At 44.4% G+C, this 25,980-nt stretch overlaps 5 protein-coding genes across 5 annotated transcripts; 2 read left to right on the top strand and 3 right to left on the bottom strand.

Moving 5' to 3' along the window:
• The first annotated feature begins 801 nt into the window (after window positions 1–801).
• On the top strand, window positions 802–14,350 carry LOC128309454 (uncharacterized). Its single transcript, XM_053045853.1, has 6 exons — window positions 802–913; window positions 2,293–2,412; window positions 5,648–5,810; window positions 7,022–7,105; window positions 9,284–9,426; window positions 13,461–14,350. The coding sequence occupies exons 1-6, from the start codon at window positions 802–804 to the stop codon at window positions 14,348–14,350; spliced, it is 1,512 nt and encodes a 503-aa protein (XP_052901813.1).
• Window positions 14,351–14,493: 143 nt separating this feature from the next.
• LOC128302741 (DNA repair protein complementing XP-C cells homolog) lies at window positions 14,494–18,572 on the bottom strand. The gene is made up of 3 exons (XM_053039602.1): window positions 18,388–18,572; window positions 16,257–18,306; window positions 14,494–16,187 (listed from the first exon to the last, which is right to left on the bottom strand). Exons 1-3 carry the CDS (start codon window positions 18,570–18,572, stop codon window positions 15,264–15,266), a joined length of 3,159 nt encoding a protein of 1,052 aa, XP_052895562.1. The 3' UTR covers window positions 14,494–15,263.
• Window positions 18,573–18,960: 388 nt separating this feature from the next.
• LOC128309446 (uncharacterized) lies at window positions 18,961–19,840 on the bottom strand. Its single transcript, XM_053045841.1, has 2 exons — window positions 19,505–19,840; window positions 18,961–19,432 (listed from the first exon to the last, which is right to left on the bottom strand). Exons 1-2 carry the CDS (start codon window positions 19,831–19,833, stop codon window positions 18,961–18,963), a joined length of 801 nt encoding a protein of 266 aa, XP_052901801.1. The 5' UTR covers window positions 19,834–19,840.
• Window positions 19,841–19,995: 155 nt separating this feature from the next.
• On the bottom strand, window positions 19,996–21,145 carry LOC128302846 (calcyclin-binding protein). Its single transcript, XM_053039696.1, has 2 exons — window positions 21,018–21,145; window positions 19,996–20,950 (listed from the first exon to the last, which is right to left on the bottom strand). The coding sequence occupies exons 1-2, from the start codon at window positions 21,039–21,041 to the stop codon at window positions 20,267–20,269; spliced, it is 708 nt and encodes a 235-aa protein (XP_052895656.1). The 5' UTR covers window positions 21,042–21,145; the 3' UTR covers window positions 19,996–20,266.
• A 666-nt stretch (window positions 21,146–21,811) lies between these two features.
• Window positions 21,812–25,422, top strand: LOC128302818 (dual specificity protein phosphatase MPK-4). The gene is made up of 2 exons (XM_053039671.1): window positions 21,812–23,200; window positions 23,281–25,422. The coding sequence occupies exons 1-2, from the start codon at window positions 22,063–22,065 to the stop codon at window positions 23,382–23,384; spliced, it is 1,242 nt and encodes a 413-aa protein (XP_052895631.1). The 5' UTR covers window positions 21,812–22,062; the 3' UTR covers window positions 23,385–25,422.
• Window positions 25,423–25,980: the final 558 nt, after the last annotated feature.

Here is a 25,980-nt window from a genome sequence, read left to right as displayed (position 1 = left end):
AACACACACCGTTTTCTGCTATGAATCTTCCATTGACTGTGAGCATCGTAGATACCATCGACTTTTAGCTATCATTTTCTCGCAGCTGCTGAAAACGTTCTGAACTCCCACTTTGCAGACAATCTTGGGGGAGTCAATTGAACGCCTGAAAGCCGAAACAGCATCATCAGTAACCGGTCCGGTCTGTGCACAAGTAAACTTCTAAATTGACAATCTACTGTACTTCAAATAGCACGATATTTCGGCACTCGGCGAAAGACACAGTCGCTAACACGGCACAGGTAAGTGTATCCATCTGCCTAGGTCGTAAGTTGCGCTTCATCCCAATGTCCACAGGGCTATCAAGTTCCATTTTTTATTTTGCAATAATCCAAAAACAAAAGTAAGTAATAATACTTCTGCGCTCGAATGGAAATTCATAAACTGTGCCCTTACTCAAAATGCAACGCATCACATCGCAAATCCTTTCAATCTATCAATCTCTAACGAAATATCGTCTAGCAAATCAAACAAGAAAAAAAGAACTATGGGTCAAGATTAAGATGCTTTCCGGGATGGAAAGCATCACCGGGGGGTGCCGTTGCTATGGGTACCGATTTCGCAAACCATTTTGCCCAGAATTCACAACACCTTGCCTAGGGAAACCAATTCACTCGTCCCATCCCTTGCTCCCTCACCACGTGTTATGCTTCCCCTTCCGTAATCTGTCTTATATTAACTTGCCTTTCTTTCTTCCTAGCGGCCAACCCCGGCAGATTATCGGATCCAATCAGGTAGACAAACCGGCAGGTGCTGAAAATGATGCGGAAAACGATGGCACCCACCAGATCCGTTCATTTTATTGATAGTGAAACGATTTCGAAGCAAATATTTGCCCCGACCCGTTACAATCTGCCGCTGTTTCTGTGCAAAAGTTAGTGAGAAAATTATACCAGCCCGATAGATATATACCCGGTAGTGCTTTCGACAGTAGTCCATATTTCCCATCTGCTCCCGATCTCCCATCCCAGTGGCTGCGGTAGCCAGTACGGCTTCCTGTTACGGGAGGGCGCATTTCGGTGTTCGATTTCCCCCGCTCACACGAAACCAAAACAAGAATGCAACACCATTTTGCAATCTTACTTTCGAAGCGTTCCGAACAACACCGGCAAACAACGGCCAAAAAGGGATGAGTAGACTGAGAGATACCAAGATAGTAACCTTACCGCCATGAAACGATAGGAAAACAATCTGGTCGGAAGTGGGAAATTTTGGGGGATGGAAAGACGATAAAGATTGCCATCGGTTGGTGGATGGGACGGAATGGTCGACATACAAACATACACACATACATCGATGCGTCCAAGGACAACGAGCACGGGGATAAACAGTGTGCGTTCAAATTCATTCCAAACCGCTCGTTTGGACCGGACCGGTAAATTCGGGAAACGATTCCCACTCCGCCCCCGAAAAACCTACTCCGGAAACTAACCATCCCACAAAGATTCGTGATTTTCGGGATGATTTTTGTCCGGCACGAAGAAGGAAAGAGGTTAACCGCTTTTCCCGTTGCCAAAGGGATGATCACGAAGAGAAAGTTTGTTTTTCTCATTTACGGCTTTGGTGGGGCTTTTTTTTTTCTTTATGTTTAGGTGCCGGTTCCGGAGTTGCGAAGTTTGTTACCATTTGGACCGAGTTGTACCTCCCTTCCTTGGGGTATGAAGCGAAACAATCGAATCGCTCCGGTCGGGACGGAACCTGTAGGGTATGTGGCCAGGGGAAATGATAGTAACTACGAAAAGAGAGATAGATCAGCACCGAGTCCGTTCAACCGGTCGAGCCTTGTGTTTGTCATTACGTTTTTCGGGTATGCAAAGGTGTCCGGATGCTAGCACGGGTCGAGTTTCTTCATGCTACCAAATAGGGTGGTGGCGAAAATGGCGCAACTTTTATTGCACATCTTTGTTTTCGTCTGCCGGTCCATTGCTATCAAATCATTTTCCACTTGTCCACAGCGGATGAGACTTTGTTGTTTCGGCGTTGGAATTTCGTTTGCTCGATGTACTTCCCGGGCAGCGAAGTTTGCCATCGTGTTCCCTCTGCTGGGATGTTTGAGTTATCTTAAATTTCCTTTTCAAAAGCAAATCACATTATATCTGTTTTGAAACTTGATCCATCCCATCCGACGACCGGCCGTGTCGATAGGCTAGCCGCCGGAACAAATTAGAGCTTCAAATGTGTGCTTCATTTCGCTTAATGTGCTTCGAGGCAAACTAATCTTCTAATAACATTATTTCTTGTTTACATTCGAAGAACTGAACGTTCATTCTGCTCCGCTGAAAAATTCGACAAAGCAGCAATGGACGAGCGATCACGACAGGATGGCACTGCTGCAACGGATGGCAAAATATCACATCAATGATTTAACGAAAGGTACGTCTGTAGTTAGGAAGAATTTGAATTTTTCCATTATTAATGAATTTTATGTTCGGTAAATTAAAAACCTGAAAGAATCAACAACATTTTCAACAAAATCTCAACACAGTTATTATGTTAATTACTTACCGACTGACATTTTATTTAGTCACGTGAATAACAAAATAAACAACGGTTTACAGGGGCTTTCCTAGACTTGAGTTTGTACTTTAGTCGGATAATTAAAAATTCCATTATTAGACGTCACCTCCTACAAGCACCTACCGGACAACGATAACCGATAACTTATAGCAGTAATATTATCGTATAATATTATAGTAATATTATTTCTATTCATAAGGATCTAAATTTTATTTGCAATATGAATACCTTCCAAACAAATGACTATGTGATGTAATAACTTACTATTGAAATACGCATTGCACCTGCAATATTATACATTGATGCTACTTTGGTTTAATGCCTTGTTTAGCCTTCCTCGATCAGACGATCAGTCGGTCAAGATCAATTTTGATCTCGTGGCGCGTTGGTGCTTTAGATCAAATGCTAATCTGAGTGTCACATGGAATTTCTTTTAGGATTAAGAATTTCTTTGTTGTAACAATTGAGTACAAACACATTACAGGTAGTCCCCGAGATACGCGGTTCCTCTAATGCACGGATTAGGTGATATGCGGTATTTGGAAAATTAGCCGTCAAATTAGTGAGTTAGTTTATAACACAAAATCTAAGCAAAAAGGTGAAAAATTAATAGCAAATACCTTCCTTTCTCATATAAAACGTATGTTTTTATTTAAAAATAAATTCAAATTCTTTCAAAAAGTCACCCGAATTAATTACAGAGAAGTAAGTTAACTATTTTCCTTTGAAGCATAAACGAATTTAATTCCATGATTCGACGATTCGATTTAAATTCGAGATAATACTTTTTATTCACGATCCTTGCATGAGTACATCCTCAAACAAATGAAGAACACTCCGACTTAAGCACAGTACAACCTAAGACATAGACCATTTTAATAGGCTGTAACATTTACCTGTTGGTTAATTTACTGGCTCTAAGAAAACTCTATTTTCTTATCAATTTATATTTTTCCTGCGGTAATTTTGCAGATTCACCCCAAATAATGGCTACCAGTAGAGAACATGGCTCAACTTCACAGCAACATCCCTACGATGGCATTACCCCCTATATACATAATGCCTTCCTACGGACCCGTCCTATAAGCATGAATTTCTTTGGCCTTGCTGGAGCATCCACCACCTTTAGCCGACACCTTGCGACGTCCTGTCCGCGGCGTGATGTTGACACGGCAGCCAAGTTCGTTGGTGCCAGCCTGGCAACGATCGGCGTTGGAGGATCTGGCCTGGGCATCGGAACAGTGTTTGGAGCGCTTATCCTTGGGTACGCTCGCAATCCCACGCTGAAACAGCAGATCTTCTCGTACGCCATTCTTGGCTTTGCCTTGTCCGAAGCGATGGGCCTGTTTTCGTTGATGATGGCATTCTTGATGCTGTTCGCTTTCTAGCACTTTGGCTTGTAGTTTTACTAATAAAATTTTTCCCCGCAAATATGACGGCTGAGATTGTTGAGGAAATATAGAGCTGTGTAAATTTCGTAAATTGTTAGCTTATTAATTTTATATCGTTACAATACACTTTACACATCGAACATATCACACAAATTGCGTCTACAAACTATACTTTACGAGCAGCGCACGTTGCAAACGTTTGGTATCCGAAAGATGTTTTATGATCTCGTTTCATACCTCCATTTTCTTCTTTTGTTGTGCAGAAGATACACATCCATCGTCCACAAATGTCTGATTGAGTCAAGCCCGAAACAAAACAATTGACTTTATCAAACGAATGGAATCAATTGGGACAGAAAACCGATTTTACTGACAATTTTACGATCGATCAACTAAGACGTTCATACTACACAAGACACAGACGTCTAGTACAGTGACATCGGGTTCATACAGCAGACAGACACAAACGCAAACACGAAACACAATAAGATGAACTAACAACCAACCATAAAATAGCTAATTGGCGAAGCAACCAGCTATGATGCACTTTTCTGTGCAACGTTTCACCTGGACAAAAGACTTCCCGGATCGTTGTACAAAGTTACCTGGCGCAGTTTTGTTGTGGAAAGTTCAAAGCAGTACATGGTGCGGTCGGGTAAATGGTTGACGGAAACGGTTGTTGAGGGAAGAGTTTATAGCATGTCAGCTGGCAGGATAGTGAAAATGCAATGAGTCCGTCTATAAATCGAGTTTCATTGCAGTTTGTTAGTAAACTCTGGAAAAGAGAGGCAAAGATAAAACTGTGTGGAATTATTTTATTGGGTTCAAAAGTAACTTTCCAGCAATTTGTAATATTAGACACCACCGGTACATCACGGACAGGAATGTCAGATCTCGTGTGTCATGTTTATTGACTGATCATCTATTAAAGGAAAAGCATCAATATATTTGGACGTTTTCACCGGTGTCATATGTTTTTAAGACCTAAATGATGGCCAATTTTCAGAAGTCTACTAAGCAAGGTCAGTCACAGAGGTGGATCATCGATATAGCGGATTCAGCCACTGCGGGAGGACCCGAGCTTCGAAGGCTCCGAAGAACCCGGTTGAATTGAAGAACGACAGATGAAATATTGCCACTTGGAGGCTAGTTATACAGGGGGGCCCTCGAAGAAACTCAAACATCAGTTGTCCAAAGGACCCCTACAAAAACAAAGTCAAAAATCACTTTAAGGCACCTTCACCTTTCACTTCAATTCAATCGATCACAAATTGTTTTTTGTTTTATTCGTTTCTGTTTGGCCGAGTCCAAAATTTCTAATTTACCAGAGTGTTGAGAGAAATTTGTCAAATCAATATAACTTTCGCACAACCCCTAAAATTCCTTGAGACCTTCAGAGGCCGGAAATTTACTTATGTACCCAATATTTCAAAAATAAATAATGGCAAAAAAGCATTGTCTGAGCAAAGCTAGGGCATATTAATTTGGAAGCAATATTTTCTTCATTGTTGTGCTATAAAACACTGGTTTAACTGATTAGCTAAGTAATGTACTACCCGCCGTTTCGTTGTCATCCTCTGCAACACGGTGACGGCATTAATATTCAATGCAAGCGTTTATATTATTTCTATTGCGTTGATAATTCACCCATCGGCTTGATTCATTCGCTATACCAACACACTCCGTTCTTCATCTTGCAGACAGCACCAGCCGTAAAGAGAAGTCATTTAAAATTAGTCAACCCCAATCCGGTGCGCTGGCGGTCCACCCAAGACGTCGCTGTAACGCGCACCGTGCCGAATGGCCCCGCTGTCCTAGACCGCTTCGGGATGGGCGCAAGGAGTGGTCCCTACCACCGGGCAGGTAAGCCTTCACTTCCAGGACCCCCTGGACTCCCCCACCTGGCCCACTCTTCGCCTAATTTATGCAGTTACAATAAAAATGAAGCTCACAAAGCGCTACCCAACATGCGCATCCAGCCGTTCCCTGTCTCCTAAAGCTCCGTTCTTAGGCTTCTCACGTGCGGCACTCAATCAAATTTATCTAAATTTTCCCTTTTTATTACCATTTATGTTCCATTGGGTATTTTTATCACAAGCAGCCCTGTGAGAGCCAAAAACTGAGGAAGAACAGGAAAAGATCCACGAGAGTTCTTCGGAGTTCGTTTCCTTTTACTCCACTACTTCCGCCGGTTCGATTTCGTTGTTTGGCAGTGGCAGGTTTGAATTTTCACCATAAAAGCAATGTCTCCAGCGAAAGACTCCGGGTAGGCGATTGCTTTAAACGATGGGCGCGGAAGCAGGACGTTGACAGGCGCCGGGAGCGGGAGGAGACCGCGCACGCTATGGAGAATCAGAAATGAAATTTATCTTTCCACCCACCCCCCGTGTGGGGTGCGTTTCACCGAATCGATATCCATCATCCTTTTCCCGGCACGCACACCTGGCACACCCCCGAAACGACCAATTTTCCATCTCGTTTGTGCGGATAGGCCACTTTGAGTGAACGTTTTTGTCCCTTCTTTTGCTTTGCTGCCTCACAGCCAGGTAGTAGCTTTCTCTCCCCCTCGTGTGCTAATGTTTATCACCTTGATCCGATCGGATCCGATTGCGTTTCGAATCAGCTTTTCGGTCTGCCTTTTGAAGGCCTGCCATTTTTCAACCACTTTGCCACACACTCACACACGTGCTCAGCTTTACTGTGCCGATTTTTTTTTGCTCTCTAGATCCTTCCTAGATCTTGCTTTCAACTGCTGCTTTGCCAACAAAAAAAAAGGGAAACCGAATAGAACCCAAGCTTTGCTCCTTTAAGTGCTCAACGGTGGGCGGAGGGTGGGTGGGCCATCCTCGTTTCTAAAATTTTATATCGCTGCTACCTTTCCTCCCTATCGGTGAACCGGTAGTCTCACTTTCACTCTTCCGATATGTCTCTTTTACGGTTTTTCTTTCTGTTCATGTTGGCTTCCGTTGCTTATCCGGTGCTCGGGATGCTTACCCTTACCCCGGTGTTCCGTCGGTACGCGATGACGATAATGATGACGGTGATGATGGTGACGGTGGTGAATTTTGCGGCAGATATCGATTAGGTGGAAGTATCGCCGATTTGGCTAACCGTTCAACAGGTGCCAGGGGACGAGACGGCCACCCCACTAAAGGTAAGTGTGTAGTTTTTTTTTCCGTAACCGAGCGATTCTCGCGCTGTTGTGTGTATGTGTGTGTGTGATGGCGATTTCGTATCGCAAACCACTCTTTCCAGGTTAGATTTCCGGCCAATCTTTCATTCCGTTTATTCAACCGGTGAAAGGGACAAGATAGATGGGGATGTGTAACATTGAGCGGGATTTAGGTTGGCCTTATTCTTGTTTATTGCTTTGTTAATTCGATTTTTAACTCGTGCAAAAATTGAATGATCTGCGTTTGCACAAGAAAATTCGGTAATGCGGATGTACCAATTTTTTCTATTCTTGCATGTTGTGTTTATTTAAAATTTTTAATTTAATACCACAATAATTTTAAACACTAACACAATTAACACAATACTACTATAGTTAGCAGTACCAGTAAGGGTTTCAACTTACACAACATAAGTAGTTCACAAGCAACTCAAAAAATAAGCATAAGGTCGATATCAGGTCTGGTCATCCATTAACCTCTGCAAACTCCATGCAAACAGTACTCCATCATCCCCCGTAAGCAATCGGACTCTGTTACTCTCGGTCACTTGATGCATTTAACGAGCACGATGCACACCGGGTAGATTAGCTGCTGGTTGCTAGGATGGTCATTCGCGATTTGGCATTTCGCTCTGGTAAACTACAACCCGGTTTGAACAGCGAGCTCGTTAAACTACCTCCGCCAAATGCTCGAAAGCAGGGTTTTGTTAAAATTTTTAATGATTGAATTAATGCTCCATCAACACTCTCGGGAATTAAGCTTCACATGGCTACTAGACTACTAGACCTGCTGTGCTATACCTTTCCCATCGGTTTTCGGTCCAACAACATCATCCCGAGGGATGAAGTCGTCCATTGTGTAAATGTCCTGCGTACGGGCATAAATTCTCTGGTAACAACAGATTCTGTTCTATGTATTAGTACTTTTTTTTAGCTTTATCTTATATTGTTTTTCTGATAAAAACCAGCACTCCATGTACTAATTTCTTAAATAATTTCATCTTGATCTGTCATGATTGATCCTTTGAATAAGAACACATTAGGAATGATGGTTCCTGACATGGGATTCGGATGGAAAATAGAAACTTGAGTTACGCAGACGCCCTGCGCAGGGAAAGAACAGAAGCACGTATATTAAATCTGTTTGCGGTAGGTAGCCTGTCTGTCAGTTCCAATTTTTGTATTGTACTACGAGTCACGGTGGGACAGACACGACGATTTGTATTATGAGCTATGCAAAGCCGCAAGATTATCTACCAAAAGATAAAATCCACAACCAAAATCGTATCCGTCTCCAATCGTCATCGCCTTTTACATTTGGTGGGACAAATTCGGCGTTTAATATGATGAACTCTAAGGAGGATTGGTCCGGATGGGATTTTGGACCGGTCCTGTCGTGTGAAGACCGGTGCCGCTACCTAATAGACCACCGGGTCGCTCGTATCAGAATCCTAAAATTCCGTATTTTATTCCATCTTTCTTCTCCATCTGTCCATCATCCGTCTTCTTGATTACGCTCAGCTTTTCTTCTTCAGCATTTTCATCATAAAATTAAGTAAAGTGGTCTGTTAGAAGCTACATAAAAATGTCCCCAGAGCAATCACCAATGAAGAAGAATGTGGACAAAAATACCTTAACTCTAGTGTCAATCGTCAATTTGGCAATGCAATTCAACGACAATGATATCATCTGCTCGAAAATACCGGCATTGGAAGGCATAATCCTTCCGAGCTGCTCTACACAATGCAGGTGGGGCACATACCTGCGTAGATGTTGGCACCCGGGTTACACCTCACCATCGGTCCGTACGCACTCGCTGCACTCCTGTTCCGGGATATTATGGCCACAATGAATAGTTAATTGGATTCGCAACGGGTTCCTATAAATACACTTTCACGCCTCGCACGCCCGATCGGATTGATGTTTTGCCTGTTCACGCACCACGCACGCACGCACCAATAATGCGTTATAATCCGCCATGCAAAAGAGATTATGCAAGTGTAATTTTACGAAACGAAACACCATCGCGCACCCACACACGTAATTGCCTAATAGGGTTATTTATTTCATTTTCTCTTCGCCCTTCTTTGGTTTAATTCCTTTCGTTTTCTTTTTGTTGTTGTCGCTCATTTGTCGTTATGCCAATCGCAGAGGGACGCATGAGACCATCGCGACACGAAACGTGCACCGGTACGAAACGGAACAAATCTAGCGGCCATCTGGACACGATCAGCGCGATCAGCCTGCCGGCCGAGATGAATAAGTTATTGCACCGGAGCAAATACTTTGTCGGTAAAATACGACCCGGTAAGTACTGTATTTATGCACGGTTGACTTTTCCGCGTCCATTTGAAAACAAAAAACCCCAGCGTTTGGGTTGTGTTGAGGGAAAATTTGTATTCCATGCCCGCTGGTGACCGTGAGCCTAGCGACCATACCATTTATGGCCATTTTCGTGGAGGAAGAGGAAAAGGTGTCAGTTTGGGTCAGTAACCTCTGCAAGATGCATTCATAGTGCTGCCGAATGTGTGACTGCAGTCAGCTCCAGCTGCATACGGTGGTCGCGCGGACCACTGCATGCATGCCTTCACGTTCCATTTCTTTTCTTGCCGCTAAATTCTGCTTTGCTTTATGGGCCACACTAGAAACCGATAAAACATAAAACAGTGCTTTAAATAAACACAAACCCGGTTCATGCACTGGGCAGTGGCATAAACTGGCGGTGCTTTATGCGCCACACACACGAAGTCATCGACGTATAATGTCGATGGTTTTGCCGCTCCCTGGAAAACCACCCGATGCTTTTCCTTTTTGATAAGCCAGGTTGTTGGGAAGGTTGCCGGGGAAAGCCATCCGTGCAACCGTGGGAAGGAAGCACGGAACACAACCCGGCCGGTGGTGGGTGAGTGACGGTGCTTTCGTGTGAGAAAAAAAAACACGGAAGAACGTATGGAAAATCGGAAAGTCGAACAAACAACCAACCCATCCACCCACCCCACCCACGAAGGGGGGCCACACCAACGGACCATGACCAAAGAGCAGCAAATTGGATGGGTGTTTATGTTTGGCGTAGAGGTAGAAGATGCTAAAGGCAACAAGCGTGAACCCCCTGGCGGGGTGGAGGGATATGGGAGGGGTGAAGGTGGTTGTGGGGACAAGGTTGTTGGAAAGGACAACAACCAAAAAAAAAGAAAAGCACACACTCACAACGTAACCCAAGTTCCCGAGTCTTGATTTATAGCCGTAGCAGTATGAATATGAAAGTATTTCTCGTGTGTGAGTGTGTTTGTAAGTAACGGCCACGGAGGCAACCGTGATCCTCGTTTTCATCGTTTATATTACAGAAGACCTGAACCGACGGGGGAGGGGGTTAGTTTAGTGGCAGGATGGAAGGCTAACTGTGCGTCAGACCAAACGTACCATACGAACACACACACACACACATGCAGACACGGGACGTGCATCAAATATATACACATCATTGAATCTATTGAAAAGCGGACTCCAACCCGCCTATGGCATGGCATGGCATGGCAGGGCCACCCGATCCTTTACATGAACGTTCCTTGTACTGTGTGCGGAGGACGGTTGAACAAAAAAAAACGGGAATCCCCTTAGCAACCGGGTTCCGCAGAGAGTTCTTCCGTCGGGAAGGGGGTGAAATGGATTAAAAAACCGGGGAAAACGAACTGGGAACTAGGGGGGGTAGTGTGGTGTGGTGTGGGGTGGTGGGGAGTACAGGGTGAAGTCTTGGCAAATAAAACATATCCGGTTGTGCGATGATGTACGAGCGAAGTTGATGGGATGAATAGTAAGCGGATGAGCGGCCCTTTTGAAATTAAACCCTGCCGATGCATGCCAGCCCCCCCACCAACTCGACCCCCAATAGGTTGGGGTTTCTTTTTGCGCTAAATTGTAAACGCGCAAGCTTTTTTTTCCTAATTTGGCTTGCAATTTTGTAATGCATTTTCACACTAGCTCGCCGCTGTGATTGTAATGTATTTTTATAATTCTGCTTTATTTTCTTCTTCTTATGAATAATTGCTAAAAGTGCCTCAATTTGGAACAAAATTTTGGTGGAGTTGTTGGTGCTTTAAACCTTTTTTCTCCCACTTATTATTCTATGCAATAGTGCGATAAGCTGCAAATGGTACATTACTCGTAAGGGATGATGATTTATGCTACATCAACCACCTTCAGGGTAGCGTTTTCTTCAGATCCGAAATCCCTTTTCGGAACGTAACCTCACACCCTTAATTCACTCTCGCTGTGTGTGTGTGTGTGTGTTTTTTTTTTTTTTTTTGTACGTGTCCATAAGCGTGCATGCAAATAAATTGGAAATCATTACAATTCCAGTCATTCGCCCGGACCAACGGGCGCTAAGTGGTGGCTGGCTTGTGACTTACTTGCACGTTTTGCCTGTACACCCGCGGGGGTACCTTCACACATCGGAATACTAAACGTATTTCCAGCACTTAGGGCACAAGCTGCCCCCCTTCGCACCATGTCGCACCATCCGAAGATTGGGAAAAAAATTGTCCAAAGTACATTAGCATTAGCAAACTTGCCAGCCATAAAGACGCCATTGGCCTGGTTTCGTCGGTACCGATGTGTGAATGAATAATTTGTTGTTGATGTATTTTTTTTTTTTGTTAAAATTATGGAAATCTATTTCTTGAATATAGGGTGGTATTCTATTTTTTTTGTATTTGATTTCAAACATAACAAGAAAGTAAAAGAAGAAAAGCAAACAACATTATGCTTATTGATTGTGTTATCAACACACTATACTTATTTGAATGAACAAAAAACTAACAATGAACTACTGCTTTTAAAAAAAAAAACAAACAAATAGGAAAACTCCACCCCACAGTTGCCAAAAACCCCATAAAGAGCACCTAACAAACAGCATCAGGGGCAGGAACACGTTGGTGTAAAGTGGCGAAAACATCATCATTTCCATTCATTGCATTGCCCGTAATTTGCATTCCCCATCGTGGTTGGTGGAGCGGAACGTGATCCCGTAATGGTGGACACGTTGACGTGTGCGGGATTATATGCCGTGTTTTGCCCGCGTGTGTGCAAGTCGTCTTACGCTTTTTTTGTCGCAAAAGCTTACGGCACAAATGTTGATTTATGAGACGCGCAATATTTTCGTTCACGCAACCCACACAAGGATAAGTGATTTTGATTCTTTTTAAGGAAGAGAGAATTTGTGTTTTCATTGCTGTTCCGGCATCTGCGAGATGTGTGACGTGTTTGTGAAGTGTTGGCAGCTGTAGAAGTTAGGTGGAAGGGAGCGCATTTTAATAAATTCATTTTACTCTTCATCAAACGTTGTTCTTCGATTCAAGAGCGATCAAACTGAACGCAATAATGGTCGCTAGATCGAATTGTTTAATAAAGCCTCGGAGTGCTAGCAGCGTCGAATGAGAATTTAAGTGTAAGCTTTTGTTTCAGCTTTTTCGCAGTATTGGCGATCCCCTGGCCCGCTCATGGAAAATGGTATTCGAGTAGATCCTCCGTTTGAAAATTCCCCAAACAGGTATATCGTTAGGATATGAGGACCACTGGGAGGGTTGGTGCCAGATTAGATCTGTCCAAACGGTCTCATCGCCCTTTCGCGTGATATTTCATGATCAAAGCGACAGTTTCCATGTATTTTCCAAATCATCGCTACTAGGCATACTTTCCTGTTTGCTGATCTTTTGCAACTGAAGGGCCTTCATCAGGGAAATGTTGTGGTGTGAAAGACGTAAACACAAGTTCCCTCTTTTGAAAAACATTTCAAGATCTCCACCTTTAGTCGCTTGCCCTGGGTGATTGCCTGTGCTGCCTAAATGTGAAAGATCTCAACGGATTGAAGTACTTCTTCATTGGCGTGGCTAGTGATTTCGATCTCTAGCGAGTACGATGAGGTCACTATGCTCTCGATCTTCTCATTTGATCTCCACTGCATTGTACAATGAACAACTCTTGATACATGAAAGCAATGTTCACTATATCCAGGGAACACAAGGTATCTCGCATTGTAGAACTTCTTGTTTATTGCGTGGAGCCTGCTGTTCGTACAAAGTAATAGAGCGCAGTTGCGTAGTTATTAAAAAAACGCAATCAAGTCTTGTCTGTATACCATAGGACAGTTTCAAAGTTTGAAATTGGTCTGCATACGCAACTAGGTGACAGAGAAGTTGTATGAAAATTTGCTGAAATCATCGGGTCTTTTCTAATGCATGCATTACTGTGTGTAAGACATCTTTTCCGAAAGAAAACTCCATGCATCTTTCAGTCGTCGAACAAACACTTCCATCTTAAATACTAATTCGTACACTCCTGCACAGGTGACCGAATGAACGAACGTCCAACAACGCGGCTGGCCATATCTGAACTGACAGTATGCCGGCGAGACCCGAATGATCCCGGTCCTGGACAATACGACCCAGAACCGCAATCGCGCTCCCAACAGCCCACGGGCCCCAGAAAGATGTCCCGTTCTGCTGCATCATGTTGTTACACGTACGACCAGTATTGCTGCGAGCCGTTCTTCCGTCCACCACCCGGCCGGTACGACATCCGTGCCGCACCACTGCCATTATCTACCGGCAAAGTGCGACACCGTGGTGAGCAGATTCACATTCCGATTCAATCGACCACCTCAAAACCACACCCCGACGGTGATGCACGCGGAAGACCACCACCACCACCACCGCCGCCGCCATCATCATCGGTGCGGCGAAAGGTTACGCTTCGTTTGAATTCCATCAATATTCCCGTACGGCCCCGGAAGGGACGCCGTAACATGAAGGTTGCGTTTATGAGCGGAAGTGCCCGGTTTCGGGATCGCGACTTTTTCCCTATCGGTGGGTTGGGAAAAGCGACAACAGCTTCCAGCAGTAAGCGGCATCTACAGTGGCAGCAGCAGACAACATCAAAGAAATTGCACGACACGGCGGACTGCGCGCAGGCTGAAGAACCCTCCGGAAGTGCCACACGGACTGCGCTGCCAGTGGAGCAATCGGAGCGGGACGAGAACGAGGAACAGCATCCAGAAAAAGAGGGTGAAGATTGTGTTCAATTTCTTACCGCACATGGTATCTGTTCTCAGGGGACGCTACCATTATCCCGACCCGGCAACAAAATGTCGACCAGATTCTTCACGGTTCCTAAGCTCACGCGCAATCGGCAGTGGGATGAGTTGGATGGTTGCGATGGAACCATAACGCCGGACTAGTTCGTTTTGCCCAGTGTTATTTATTATTCTTTTTGTTTTATATGCTTTAAAATTCGTAGTGTGTGATGGACATATCTATCTATAAGCTTTTTGTACCATATCATACAAATATCCAAGTGCATCATATCCTGCCGCACCTGTTTGGGTAACTTTACTTATTTATTTAAAGCCCGAAAACCACAACCACTTCGAGAAATTTATATGAGCTCTTACTTAAATTAACCAGAGTCTTGTCTATCGAGTAATCCAAATATTGAACTCTTCAATATTTTAATAATATAAGTTATATTCACATGGTGGCGCTTGAAGCTAATAATAGCTAAACATTATAACAACTATGCTGAAGAACTCTTTACAGCTCATTTTTAGCAGGTTTTGGGTTACATTTTAGTCTATCACTCACTCGATTTCAACCGTCTCAATTATCCGTTTTCATACCACGATTGTATCCAAGCAGGCTAAACTTGCATAATGCAAAAAATATTTCACTCGTGTGAAATATTTCATTATTCAAACTAACCGGGAAGGAATTCTTATCGTTAATTCGTATTACGGTGGACAACGCGGGCCTACATTAAATTAGAATCCTTTATGAAAAGACCATAAACTTAATTAAACGAAATACAATAATAATAAAGAATATTCGCCCTTTGCACGATTCAACAAGACCCCCGCTTTTGGTAGACAAGACTCGGCTGAATCGTGTGCCCTATAACTATGAACAATTATAAAATCACAAATATCCATACTAATAGTCAAGCCAGGCGAAGACTGATAACGATTAGAGAGCCAAATTGAAAAAAGAAGAATTGAAAGATCCACGTAATGTCAAAGTCATTCGGAAAAGAACGCTAATAGAAAATTGTTCTGTGCCACCTTTCGAGCCGTCCTGTGCTTTACTTCGTCTAATAGCTTACATGTTATCGAAATTGTACCGATCTTTCAGCTTTTTCCGTATGCTAAGACCCATTATCAATCGTCTCCAGTTTGCGTAAATACGCTTCCGACGCCGTTCGTCCTCCTTCTCCTGCAGTTCCACCTGCTCCCGGTACCATTCGTCCAACACTCGATCGCGAAATTCCTCACACACCACAAACCCATCGTACACCGCTTGGCATCCACCGGACCGATACTCGAACCCAGTAATTGCCTGTGCACAATCGATGCGCAACCGTCGGCAGATACGATTAAGTCCGGGTAGCTGCAGATGAACCGTACCCTTCGGTAGCATGCACGGTTGAAACAGATCCACATTGCCGTACGCGCTGCGTGGGACAAGCCCATCCTTCGCAACCGGTGGTTCGTAGTCTTGCACCTGCCATTCACCGAACAGCTCCATCGTCTGCCCGGTAATAGCAGCACCGGTAAAACGATCGTACTTTGCCTTCGCCTTCACCACCTTGTACGGTGCCTCGTACAGCCGTACCGTTTTTGCCTGGCGCAACCATGCTTCACGCGAGTGCAACGTGTGCACACAGTCGCGCAAATAGATCGGTTCCTCGCGTATGTAACCGAGGATGGGTGCATCCGGCGGGTAGATGGCTTCGTTTCGCAACAGATATCGTTCGATCGCGTACTTAGGATGTGCTTTGTACTCGCCAATCTGCTCCGGGAACGGCCGTTTGTTCAGCAAACGATCGAACTTAACGTCCTCGATCAGATCGCGCTTGTTCCGTTTACCACGGTAAGGACGAAGGGTTTTCTCCAGCCAGGCATCTTCCACGCGAAGTTTGCTCTTCTTGCTACCGAGCCGAGAGATGTACCGTGGCGATACGTCCTTTATCGTACCGTCATTGTTCCACGCTAGTACATACGCGATCGGTTGTGTCGCTTGTTTCTATACAAATGGAAAGAAGAGAAAGGATCAATATCTAAACAAACACCACACATTCCCACGGTGACGTACCACAACATCTTCCAGCTTGTAGACATCGCCTTTCAACACATCGATCGTGATCCATTTATCTTCATGCTCGCAAAACACTTCCACCCAGTAATCGACTCCAATTTTTCCATTCGTCTTTTTCTTCTTCTTCCTTTCATCTTCAACGTTGTTGCATCCGTTGGACTGAGCCTCTCTTTTACTCGCAAGCTTCTCAGCCCTCGCACGATATGCTGCCAATATTCGTTCGCGTCTTTGCTGCACCTCATTCGGCACCGAAGATCGTTGATCGTCTGTTTCCACTGCCGTATCAGGTCTGTGGGGATCGGGTCGATTACTTTCCACCTTCAAAAACGATCCCGCCATAAGCTTCAACTTTTTCTTCTTATTCTGGGCCACAACCGCCATGCGATCGTCTGCACCGCCATCCAGTTGCGGTATGGTGAATCCGACGGTTCGCCGTTTGCTTGTCTTACCCGTTTGTGCCGTATCCCTTTGCTTGGCGATCAACGCACGTAGCTTCTGTTTGGCCACGAACACCATACTGTCCCGCGGCGCTAGACGAAAATCTTGCAACAGCTTCCTTTCCATTGCCAGCTCCTGTGGGGTTTTTGGGTTCATCCGGTACAACTGATCGGAGGGCAGTTGTTTCGGAGGCACCGGTGGAGAAATTATGAGCCGCGCATAAACGCCCAATATTCGGAGCATCAGCACAAAGAGTAGAATGTAATCACGCCGGCAGTAGGTAACTTTTTTGGCGATCGCGAATATAAGAAACTTGTCCAATGGCGGATGTTCACGCTGACGGTAAAACATTGTATCGTCCTTAAGTGTAACGGTGCGTCGGTAATAGCGTGTCAGTTCCTGGAAGTATCGCAGATTGGTGAGGCCGTTTGGGCGGCTTACCTTGCTCGTTTGACCCATTACACCGGGAAGCAGTTTCTTTTGGGCGAAACGCATCAATGAAGGCTTGCGGAGTGCATTGTTTACATGCGTGCCGTGACCGATCCAGCAAAGCAGCGCTACCTTATGAACATGGTTCTGGCTGTTGCGCTTTTCCCGGTTCATAAACCTTTTCAATGCCGTCAGTACATCGAAGGTGCGTTTCGATGATGCTACCTTGCCGTTCGCATCCGGAGCAAGTTTAAGCGTAATTTCAATCTCCTTTGACACTTCAGACTGTTGGGCTTGGGGTGCTGGTGTAACCTTTACAAAATCATTTCTTCCGAAGCCAGTGGTTAGACCCTTACCTCCTCGACCGCTCAGCTTCTCACCAGCTACCAACAATTTGTCAATATCTTCTCCCTGCCGGTCATTCAAAGTGGTCTTTGTTTTGGATGGTCCCGCCTGCGGGTTCTCGGTTTCCTGGCCAGCTCGTGCAGTAGCCGCTGCCGCCAACTGAACCATTTGCATGTATGCTTTGCTGGATTGATTAATTTGTTGAATCAATTTTTTGCCCAGCTCTGCATCTGCTGGATTTCTGTATTCTGCCACTGTCAACGCACCCGGGGCACCGCCAATCTGTTCACCCGCATCAATCTCTTCAGAATCGGAATCGGTCAGCTCGACACCAGCATTGCAGTCGAAGTATAGATCCACCGCTTGCCGCTGCTCCTTTTCTTGCTCCGATGCGCGAAAAAAATCCGAATTCAGATCCAACTCACTTGGGTCGACCAGATGATCATCACCACTGCTATCCGATTCATTCCCCGTACCATCTGCTTCTTCCGGGTTTGGTTTGCGTCGCTTTACTGGAGGTACCGTTGGTCCTTTCGACGTGCTTGGTATTGCCAGATCGGGGCGATATTTGCGATACAGTTCCTCCACGGTAAAGGTGGTCAGTTTGATTGGTTCATCGCTGGACAGTGTATTATTTCGCGGCGGTTTCACTTTACCTCGGTTCGGTGGTCTTCGTCTAGCCTTTTTCGTCGGTTTCTTTACTTCCTCACTGTCCGATTCATCGTCGCTTACGTCTGGAGTTGACACATTAACCGGTTTCTGATTGTCGTGCTCTTCCGGTAGAATAATCCCTTTCTTAGCAGCTATACGCCGGGAAACCCGCGCCGGACCGACACTGTGGAGGAAGTAAACGTTAACTTGTAACGTACGTACCCTTGCCCAATTGGCAAATGGACAAACTCATCATTTTGCTTACGGTTTTTTGGTCGGCTTTTCTTTCCCTTTTCGTTTGGTATCGGTTTCGCCACCTTTAGTTTGCTGGTCCTTTGCCGGAGTCCATTCATCCTCGCTGGCAGAAAAATCACCAGCGGAAGAATCCTGTGCTGTTTCATCACCATCCATTTCATTGCCAACGTCTTCGCTGGACGTTTCTCTCTCCATGTTTGTTAACACACTTCATGCACGACAATGTATTGATTAATTCGTACCTTAAAATCTACCAGCTCATTAGCTTGTTTTTCGGTACAAACCTTCACAAATTCAAATTGGGGCTTTGTGAGACGCTGCCTGTTGTTTATCTAGCGAGAATTCGTGTGAGTCATAGAATGTAAACAAAATTCCTAGAAATCTGACAGCTGACTGTTGCTGCAGTAAAACTGCAATAATAAACTGCACATTGTGCATTTCTGTTTCGAATGTTTCATTTTGCAAATCGCTTTCGTTCATGTTAACAACGAAATCAATGTTTTTTTTAGGTTTTCTTCATGCTTTTAATGAAAAAGTACAATGATTTACTACGATTACATAAAAAGATCACCGCCTACACCACTTATGGACGTTCTTTGTAAGCCTTCCTAGCAAGTTGAACCGCTAGTGTAAGGTGCCCATTGCCAGGCTTTTCGTCCTGAGCAACTCGTTCGTCTTCTTGCTGATTTTTGTGCACATTTTCAATGACATTTTCTATAAACTTTGCCAATCCATAGCAAAGATAGTTGTACACACGCTTTTCATGCTCTTGCGTCGGTTGTCCAAGATAATGCTCAAGTGTAGCTTGTAAAGTATCCAGAAGAGTCTTCATTTCCGGCGCCGTTTGTTGGGCACGTGTTTGCTCCATCGTAATTAACAGTTTAGGCAATTTATCGAAAATTTGTTTAACCAATGTTTCGAAGGCTGCTTTCCGCAGACTGGATTGTAGATTGCTGTAAATTTCTTTCGTGTTTTGTGATATTGAGAAGGTTCTATCGTTTTGTGATTCGATGGAAGATTTCCCTGTGCGTATCTGACGGACGGGTTTTTCTGATCTTCTGGAGAGAAAAAAAAGCGATAACTCGCAGCAAGGAAATAAAATCTGTCCTCATCTCTGAAATACCTACCGAAGTTCTAGTAGTCGCATTTTTATCTTTACTATCCGTTCATTCACTTCATGGTTTTTCGTGATATTTTCGAATCTTCCCAAGGTTTCCTCTAGATGTAGCAACTTTGGATGGGACAACTGTTCTAACCGCTCTTTCTGGAAATTCGTTGTGGTGTAAAATTTATCCCTGGGCGTACTATCTTCTTCAATAATGGCCGATAACTTGGACTCGCTAGAATGTGTCAGTACGGAAATTTTGGACAAAATTGCTTCTTGTCCTTCGGCTACTGGTTCATTTGCAGACGCTCGTTGTAATGTATCTATTTGTTCAGCTTCTGCAGTGGCCATTGTTTAGAACTAGAATTCTCTTTTGTCACGAAAAATTTAGAGTACGTGTCGTCTACCGAACGGTGTAAAGGTTTCTGTTTAACTGGATACGTTACGATCAAGCTTACTTCGATTGACCCTAACGCTTGCCCTAACGCTATTAGGAAAACGAAGCCTCCTAGGTACATGTGGAATACGTAATTGTTACTTTATTTCAGTTTAGAACATAAGCGGCGTTCAGACTTATGTTGAAGCAAGCACGACCGCAGCGCGACCGATGGCAAATGTCGCGCATCGCTTTAGCTTGAAGGTGACAGCGGCCACGCCTAGACCGTGCTTGAATGTAAACATCGCTTTACAAATAATGTATTACTCAATTAATCGGCATGAAATGGATATCCATGTTGCGCTCGAACTCTATGCATATGTATATTGTCCTCCCGGTTGCCTGGTTTTATTCCATACCCATACCCTTTTGCTTCGTTTGCGATTCATGCCATGCCTTGTTGATGGTGCGTTTCGTCTCCGCGTCACCGGATTCGTAAAGCTTCTGCATGATGTTCATTAAGCCGGATGATGGATCGTCAGCTGTAGCCTTCTTCCCATCCGAGAACCGTTCGTCCTTTAGGTCCTGCAGCCGTTTGGCCGTCAGTGTAAGATGTGCCCACTTCGTCGGCGCTTGCTTGGCTAGATAAATTGCCACCATGTCGGACTTGACGCGCCGGTAACTCTTCTCCGTATCGATCGGATTGAGCAGATTGTTCACGACGAAGATGTAATCCTTATTGTTTAGATCGCTTATCACCAGCTGGAATGAGTTTTCGGTAAACTCTACATTCACGTTATCCTCCGGCACCTGCTGCACACCGTTGACGGTAACGAATATTTTGATAAACTTGTCGCTCTGATCCCATGCGTACTCCTTCAGCTCCACCTGGTACCGGCGGATATCACCGGGCACGGATGTTTGTACCGGTCGGGAGATGCTCTGTTCGCTGCTGGCCTGGGCGGCCAAAAGATCCCGCTGGCGCTGAATGTCCGTCTCCAGTTTGCGAATGTCGATTGCTAGCATCTGTTGCACCCGATTGCGCTGGGCACTCCCTGCAAGCGTTCGCATCTCCTCCAGGTCTAGCGTAAGCTGTAGAAACAAAGGAACCGTGTACCAGAAACAATCGCCATTTATTTATACGCACTGTTTCGCTTACGTTTTCAATCGCGTCACGAGACATTCTTGTATGAGATAGTTGTTCGGGGAACTGCAGGATATTTGATACGGCGTGGTCGAATGGACTAGATGCTGCACTTGCGTTCTGACCAGCTTCACGCTTTTCGTTTGTCTTGAAACACACAAATTTTGACAGTTGTTTCTTCTCGGAATTTTCGCGAAATCTCCAGTACCGGCATCACTGTGGGCGGCCGGCATGGTTGGTTGGGATGATTTTATTTAATATCTTTCCATTATTTTGTTTGATGTTTATGTAGTTCTTTTGTTTTTCAGAACGCCGCTATAGTGTGAACAAAGCAATCGTATGAGACACGTGTTTAAAAAAGTTAATCCTGTGATTGTGTTTACATGCCGCAAATTTGAAATTTTCCAACGATAATTCGCTTGTTGTTATATTTATAATTTGTCCATCGCTTTCCTTATACAACTAATTATATTTCTATAAATTAAATTAACTTTATTCTTCAATAATTTCCCAACACCTCCCCCTGCGTAACTGTCATCATTGTCATTCGAAATGGATGAAAAGTGTGCAAAAGAAAAAAGCGGGAAACGCTGATAACAAACGTCACATCGTGGAATGCATCGATTTTCCACGACCGCCACCCACCCGCACCGAAATAAACAAAACAAACTTTGTTCGCACGCACTCGCTCGCATTCCCCGCGCAGTTTCCCTTTGCACACCGGAACAGGAATTACAATTGACGAAGCAACAATAAAAAGGCCCATTAACTGCGAAGTTGTCTGGGAAACAGGAAGTCGTCCCGCAAAACGAGCGCTCCTTCAAATCTGAAGCACCATTCAAACCCATCTGGTAAGCGAGCGCGCGTGATCAGCAGAACCAGTGAGCGGGTTTCGTGCAGTTAGTTATTAATTCTGCTTCGGGCCCCATTTTCCACCGCCGTTCGTGTAGAAAATTCATAGGCTTCCATCAGTGTGTTCCCCAAGCGACAAGAGTGCGGTGTAGTCCTGTTCGAAGATTCATCCACGAGGCGGTTGTTCAAGATAGGTCAAACCAGCAGCATGTCCATGAACGAGGGTATCGCGGTCGTTACGAAGGTAGTGTCCACCGGTGTGCGTCGGGCACCGGAACCGGCCGCAGTGCTAACGCGTGAAGATTTCAACGCGGGTCCGATAAGCTTGGACGAAATCGAACCCGGGCTGTGGTTGGGCAATGCATCCGCTGCCGCAGACATTGGCACGCTGGAGAAACACACCATCCGGAGCATCCTGTCGATCGATTCCGTGCCGCTGCCAGTGCACATAACAGATCATCCAAATCTTCGCGTGCGCCACATACAGGCAGCCGATGTACCGCGCGAAGACCTGATACGACACTTCGAGGACAGCAATCGCTTTATCGCGGACAGTTTGGCAGAGGGTCGTCACGTGCTGGTGCATTGTTACTTCGGCGTGAGCCGCAGTGCCACGATTGTTATCGCGTTCATCATGCAAAAGTATCGGCTCGTCTATGAGGCCGCATACCAGCGTGTGAAGGCGAAACGGCGCTTCGTGATGCCGAACCCGGGCTTTGTGAATCAGCTCAAGCTGTACGGCCGTATGGCGTACCGGATCGATCGGACCAACGAACGGTACAAACTGTTCCGTCTGCGCTTAGCCGGTGATAACGTGCGGAAAGCGAAACGTTTGCCGACGGAGTGTATGGACGTGGTAAAGGCCGATCCCGGCGTGACACAGGAATCGCCCGAACCGTACGTTTATCGGTGCCGTAAGTGTCGCCGTGTGGTAGCTTCCCGGAGCAACTTGCTGCTGCACAAACCGAAATCGGCCACGACGGCACAATCGCCGGCCAAGGTTGGCCGGGAACCGGAAGCCACACTCGAGGAGGAAAGTGCGAGCGACGAACCCGAGGATGGAGATGGAATTGTGGTCGAGCACGTAATGCACGGTGCCATGGCAACGGGATCTGCGTGTACGGTCGCTTCTGTTGGTGGGATGAATGAGCTGGCAGAAAAAGTACGTCGCAGTTCGATTAGCAGTGAGCATAGCAACCGATCGTCCGAGAAGGATACACCGATGTGCAACAAAATATTCTTCATCGAGCCGCTTGCTTGGATGACGGATATCTACCGAAATACGCAGGGTCGGCTGTACTGCCCAAAGTGTACCGTGAAGTTGGGCAGTTTCAACTGGGTGATGGGTAAGTACCTCCACAATAAACCTCCACGTTCTATACTATATGTGGATTTTTTTTTCCTGTTTTGCTCTCATCTCCTCCAGCCACAAAGTGTCCGTGCGGGGCTGAAATATTTCCCGCATTTTATCTCGTTCCTTCAAAAACGGAATATTCGACCGTGGTGCAAAATGTGCAGGTTACGGTGTAATGGATGGCCGCACCTTGCCAACAATACCAAAGAATAGACGAGCCAAAGGATACGCTTCTTTCAGTATTTATTGTTACCATTTATGCATTTGTACCGCATGGTTTTGTTTTCTGTTTGTGCTGAATTTTGCCCAGAAACTTAAAATGAAATTAGCGGCGAAACGAACAAACCCCTCATCAGTACTTCCCACACACCACATGACACCAGAAAGGATTCTAAATGAGCCGTGAGAATGGCTTGGTGAAGATGTAACAGAAGGATAATGATACTTGAACACAGTGGCTGCTGGAAAACTCCCTTGTCAGCGCGGATGGTACACCGGTGATCGATTGGAAAAATGCTAAAAATAGGTCAATTGGCGTATTTACCAACACATCTCGGAAGTGGATCAATGGAAACTTGACGATGATGATGATGATGATGATGAGTGAAATGAATGACAATGACGTAGGAAACGTTGTCACCCATCAAGTAGCATAAAATATGGATTCTGGGTTGCCATGGTGCGACAGGAAGATAGGAAAAAAAAAATGGCGAACGTAGTGCAATCGATACTAGCTGACGAAACCGAACATCAATCGGAGTACTGATGCAAAGCCGCAAAGTCTCAATTACTAGCTAACAAACCGGAGAATGGTCAGAATTCATTATTCTTCGACGAGTTTCATTATGGGTTGCTGGCTTTCCTTCGCTTATTATGAATTTCAGCAACGTGTTATTGCTTACGCAAAAGTACAAATATGCGGAAACTAAATAGTACACCCAGGAATATGTCATAACAATTCAAGCGTCTTCCTGTCGTACCGATGATCTCGGTTGATGGTGGGAAGAGATTTGTCAAATGAGCTTCAGCAAAGATTTATATTAGCATCAATTGCTCTACATGAGTTTCATGCATCTTTGGATAATAATCTATCGTTAGTCTAACGCAGATTCCTGCAGTAACGAACAACTATAAAGATACACGTGTAGCGCTCATATTTAATCGTTAGTAGCAAAGAGAAAAAAAACATGCGTAGCATAATAACCGAAAAAGCATGAGGGAGAAGCATTAATTAATCAAGAAAGTGTATTGCTCGGCGCAATTTAATACAATACAATAATCTATACAATTTGCTACATTTAGCTTGCGGAAGAATAGGACAGTCGTGTACGCATGTAATTTTCCTTCACTTAGAATGCCCAAACGTATTAAGTATAGCCTCGGAAGTAGCTACTAGCTGCTCGTGCTGTTTGTTGTTGTTGCCGGGGGAAACACAAAGATAACATTATTGTAGTCGGTTTCGGACATACGGGTTTGGCGAAATGATTGGTTGCGTGCTTAACTGCCAAAACGAGATAGTAGCTCGAATTGTGTGTGTACTATTTAACTTGAACAAACACTCTAGCATCTCGGTTAGAACACAGTTTCGCAGTGATATGATCACCGTTAAAGAAAATCAATACCAAGAAACAGTGAGAAGCACGCATTTTTATAAGTAAAGCTCAGTTAAATCCTTTCCAATTTGTTAAAGATAAGCAACGGAAACGGCGTATAAAAACGTTATAAAAAGCAACTTTCTCTCGATAAAAATCACATATTTAGACAGTTTGCGAAAAGAAAACGAGAAATGTTTAACCAGACAGGCGAACACACAGCATAGTAGCAGCGAACAAAGAGGAATATACGGGTGAAACACACCACCACCATGGATGGGGACAGGAAGTATACAATGATATTTGAACCCTTTGGAAGGAAATGATCTGAAAGACCGGTCGGTCGGTGTGTGTATCGTTTAACGTAGCCACACGAAGGGTATGTCATTTAATAACCTAAGCAAAAACAATGATAATCAAACAGTAGCTCGCCTACCTTGCGCGTACGCGTATGGTTACAAGAAAGCAACTATTAGTATCTCTTTTTACAACCATGTATGCCAGTGAATCCGTTTAGTGAGGCATACAAACGCCTAGCGCTTAGCGGAAGGGGAAAACAAATATATTATACAAAATATACATAACGTGGAATCAAAAAGTCAAATCTGTTTCAATAAATCATGTAAACAAAACCAAGAAAGTGGGCTAATGTGTTGTCTTTTTTGGCATCTATGTATGTTTAAAACGCTTGTTTTAAACACGAAAATACCTGTTACGCCGATCTAATATGAATCGAATCGTAGTTTCTAGTCTATAAAATGTCAACTGTCTTAAATGATAACAGCGGAAAACAGACGCGCCCAGTGTAAAAACATCGTGTGTTTGTTTGTTTCTAAACAATTCATGCATCCCAATTGTTCTATTCACTATCACACTTCCCAATACTTCATTCGATCGTTTTTTATTTTTTTGTTTTGTTTTGGTTTTTTGCAATGTTGTGTATTTTGTGTATATATTTTTTTTTGTTTTGTATAAAAAGAGAATAAATCACTAATAGTATTGCACTAAAATCTAACAAATCTAATCATCTAGGAGGAGATAAAGTACACTACAACGGAAAGATAAAAATAATAGTAAGGGAAAGAAAATACAGCAAAACAATTAAAGAAAAAACAAGTTACAAAATGACCAATTAAAACAGCGCCCAAAACTGAGCGGGGCAGCGATGAAGCAACGAATG

Source organism: Anopheles moucheti, chromosome 2, assembly GCF_943734755.1.
Source record: "Anopheles moucheti chromosome 2, idAnoMoucSN_F20_07, whole genome shotgun sequence".
NCBI classification, from domain to species: domain Eukaryota; kingdom Metazoa; phylum Arthropoda; class Insecta; order Diptera; family Culicidae; genus Anopheles; species Anopheles moucheti.
Note: the sequence above shows the minus strand (reverse complement) of the source record. Positions and strands in the feature narration are given on the sequence as shown.

Excerpts from the sequence above, each read along its gene's own strand:
- LOC128309446 (XM_053045841.1), bottom strand. The coding sequence starts at position 19,833 with ATGGCCACTGCAGAAGCTGAACAAATAGATACATTACAACGAGCGTCT. Across the intron at positions 19,433-19,504 it reads ATGCGACTACTAGAACTTCG|ATCAGAAAAACCCGTCCGTC; the intron begins GTAGGTATTTCA and ends TCTCTCCAGAAG.
- LOC128309454 (XM_053045853.1), top strand. The coding sequence starts at position 802 with ATGCGGAAAACGATGGCACCCACCAGATCCGTTCATTTTATTGATAGT. Across the intron at positions 5,811-7,021 it reads TGGTCCCTACCACCGGGCAG|ATATCGATTAGGTGGAAGTA; the intron begins GTAAGCCTTCAC and ends ATTTTGCGGCAG. Across the intron at positions 9,427-13,460 it reads TGTCGGTAAAATACGACCCG|GTGACCGAATGAACGAACGT; the intron begins GTAAGTACTGTA and ends ACTCCTGCACAG.
- LOC128302846 (XM_053039696.1), bottom strand. The coding sequence starts at position 21,041 with ATGTCTCGTGACGCGATTGAAAAC. Across the intron at positions 20,951-21,017 it reads CTCGTGACGCGATTGAAAAC|CTTACGCTAGACCTGGAGGA; the intron begins GTAAGCGAAACA and ends TTGTTTCTACAG.
- LOC128302818 (XM_053039671.1), top strand. The coding sequence starts at position 22,063 with ATGTCCATGAACGAGGGTATCGCGGTCGTTACGAAGGTAGTGTCCACC. Across the intron at positions 23,201-23,280 it reads CAGTTTCAACTGGGTGATGG|CCACAAAGTGTCCGTGCGGG; the intron begins GTAAGTACCTCC and ends CATCTCCTCCAG.
- LOC128302741 (XM_053039602.1), bottom strand. The coding sequence starts at position 18,572 with ATGGAGAGAGAAACGTCCAGCGAAGACGTTGGCAATGAAATGGATGGT. Across the intron at positions 18,307-18,387 it reads GAAAAGCCGACCAAAAAACC|TGTCGGTCCGGCGCGGGTTT; the intron begins GTAAGCAAAATG and ends CTTCCTCCACAG. Across the intron at positions 16,188-16,256 it reads ACAAGCTGGAAGATGTTGTG|AAACAAGCGACACAACCGAT; the intron begins GTACGTCACCGT and ends CCATTTGTATAG.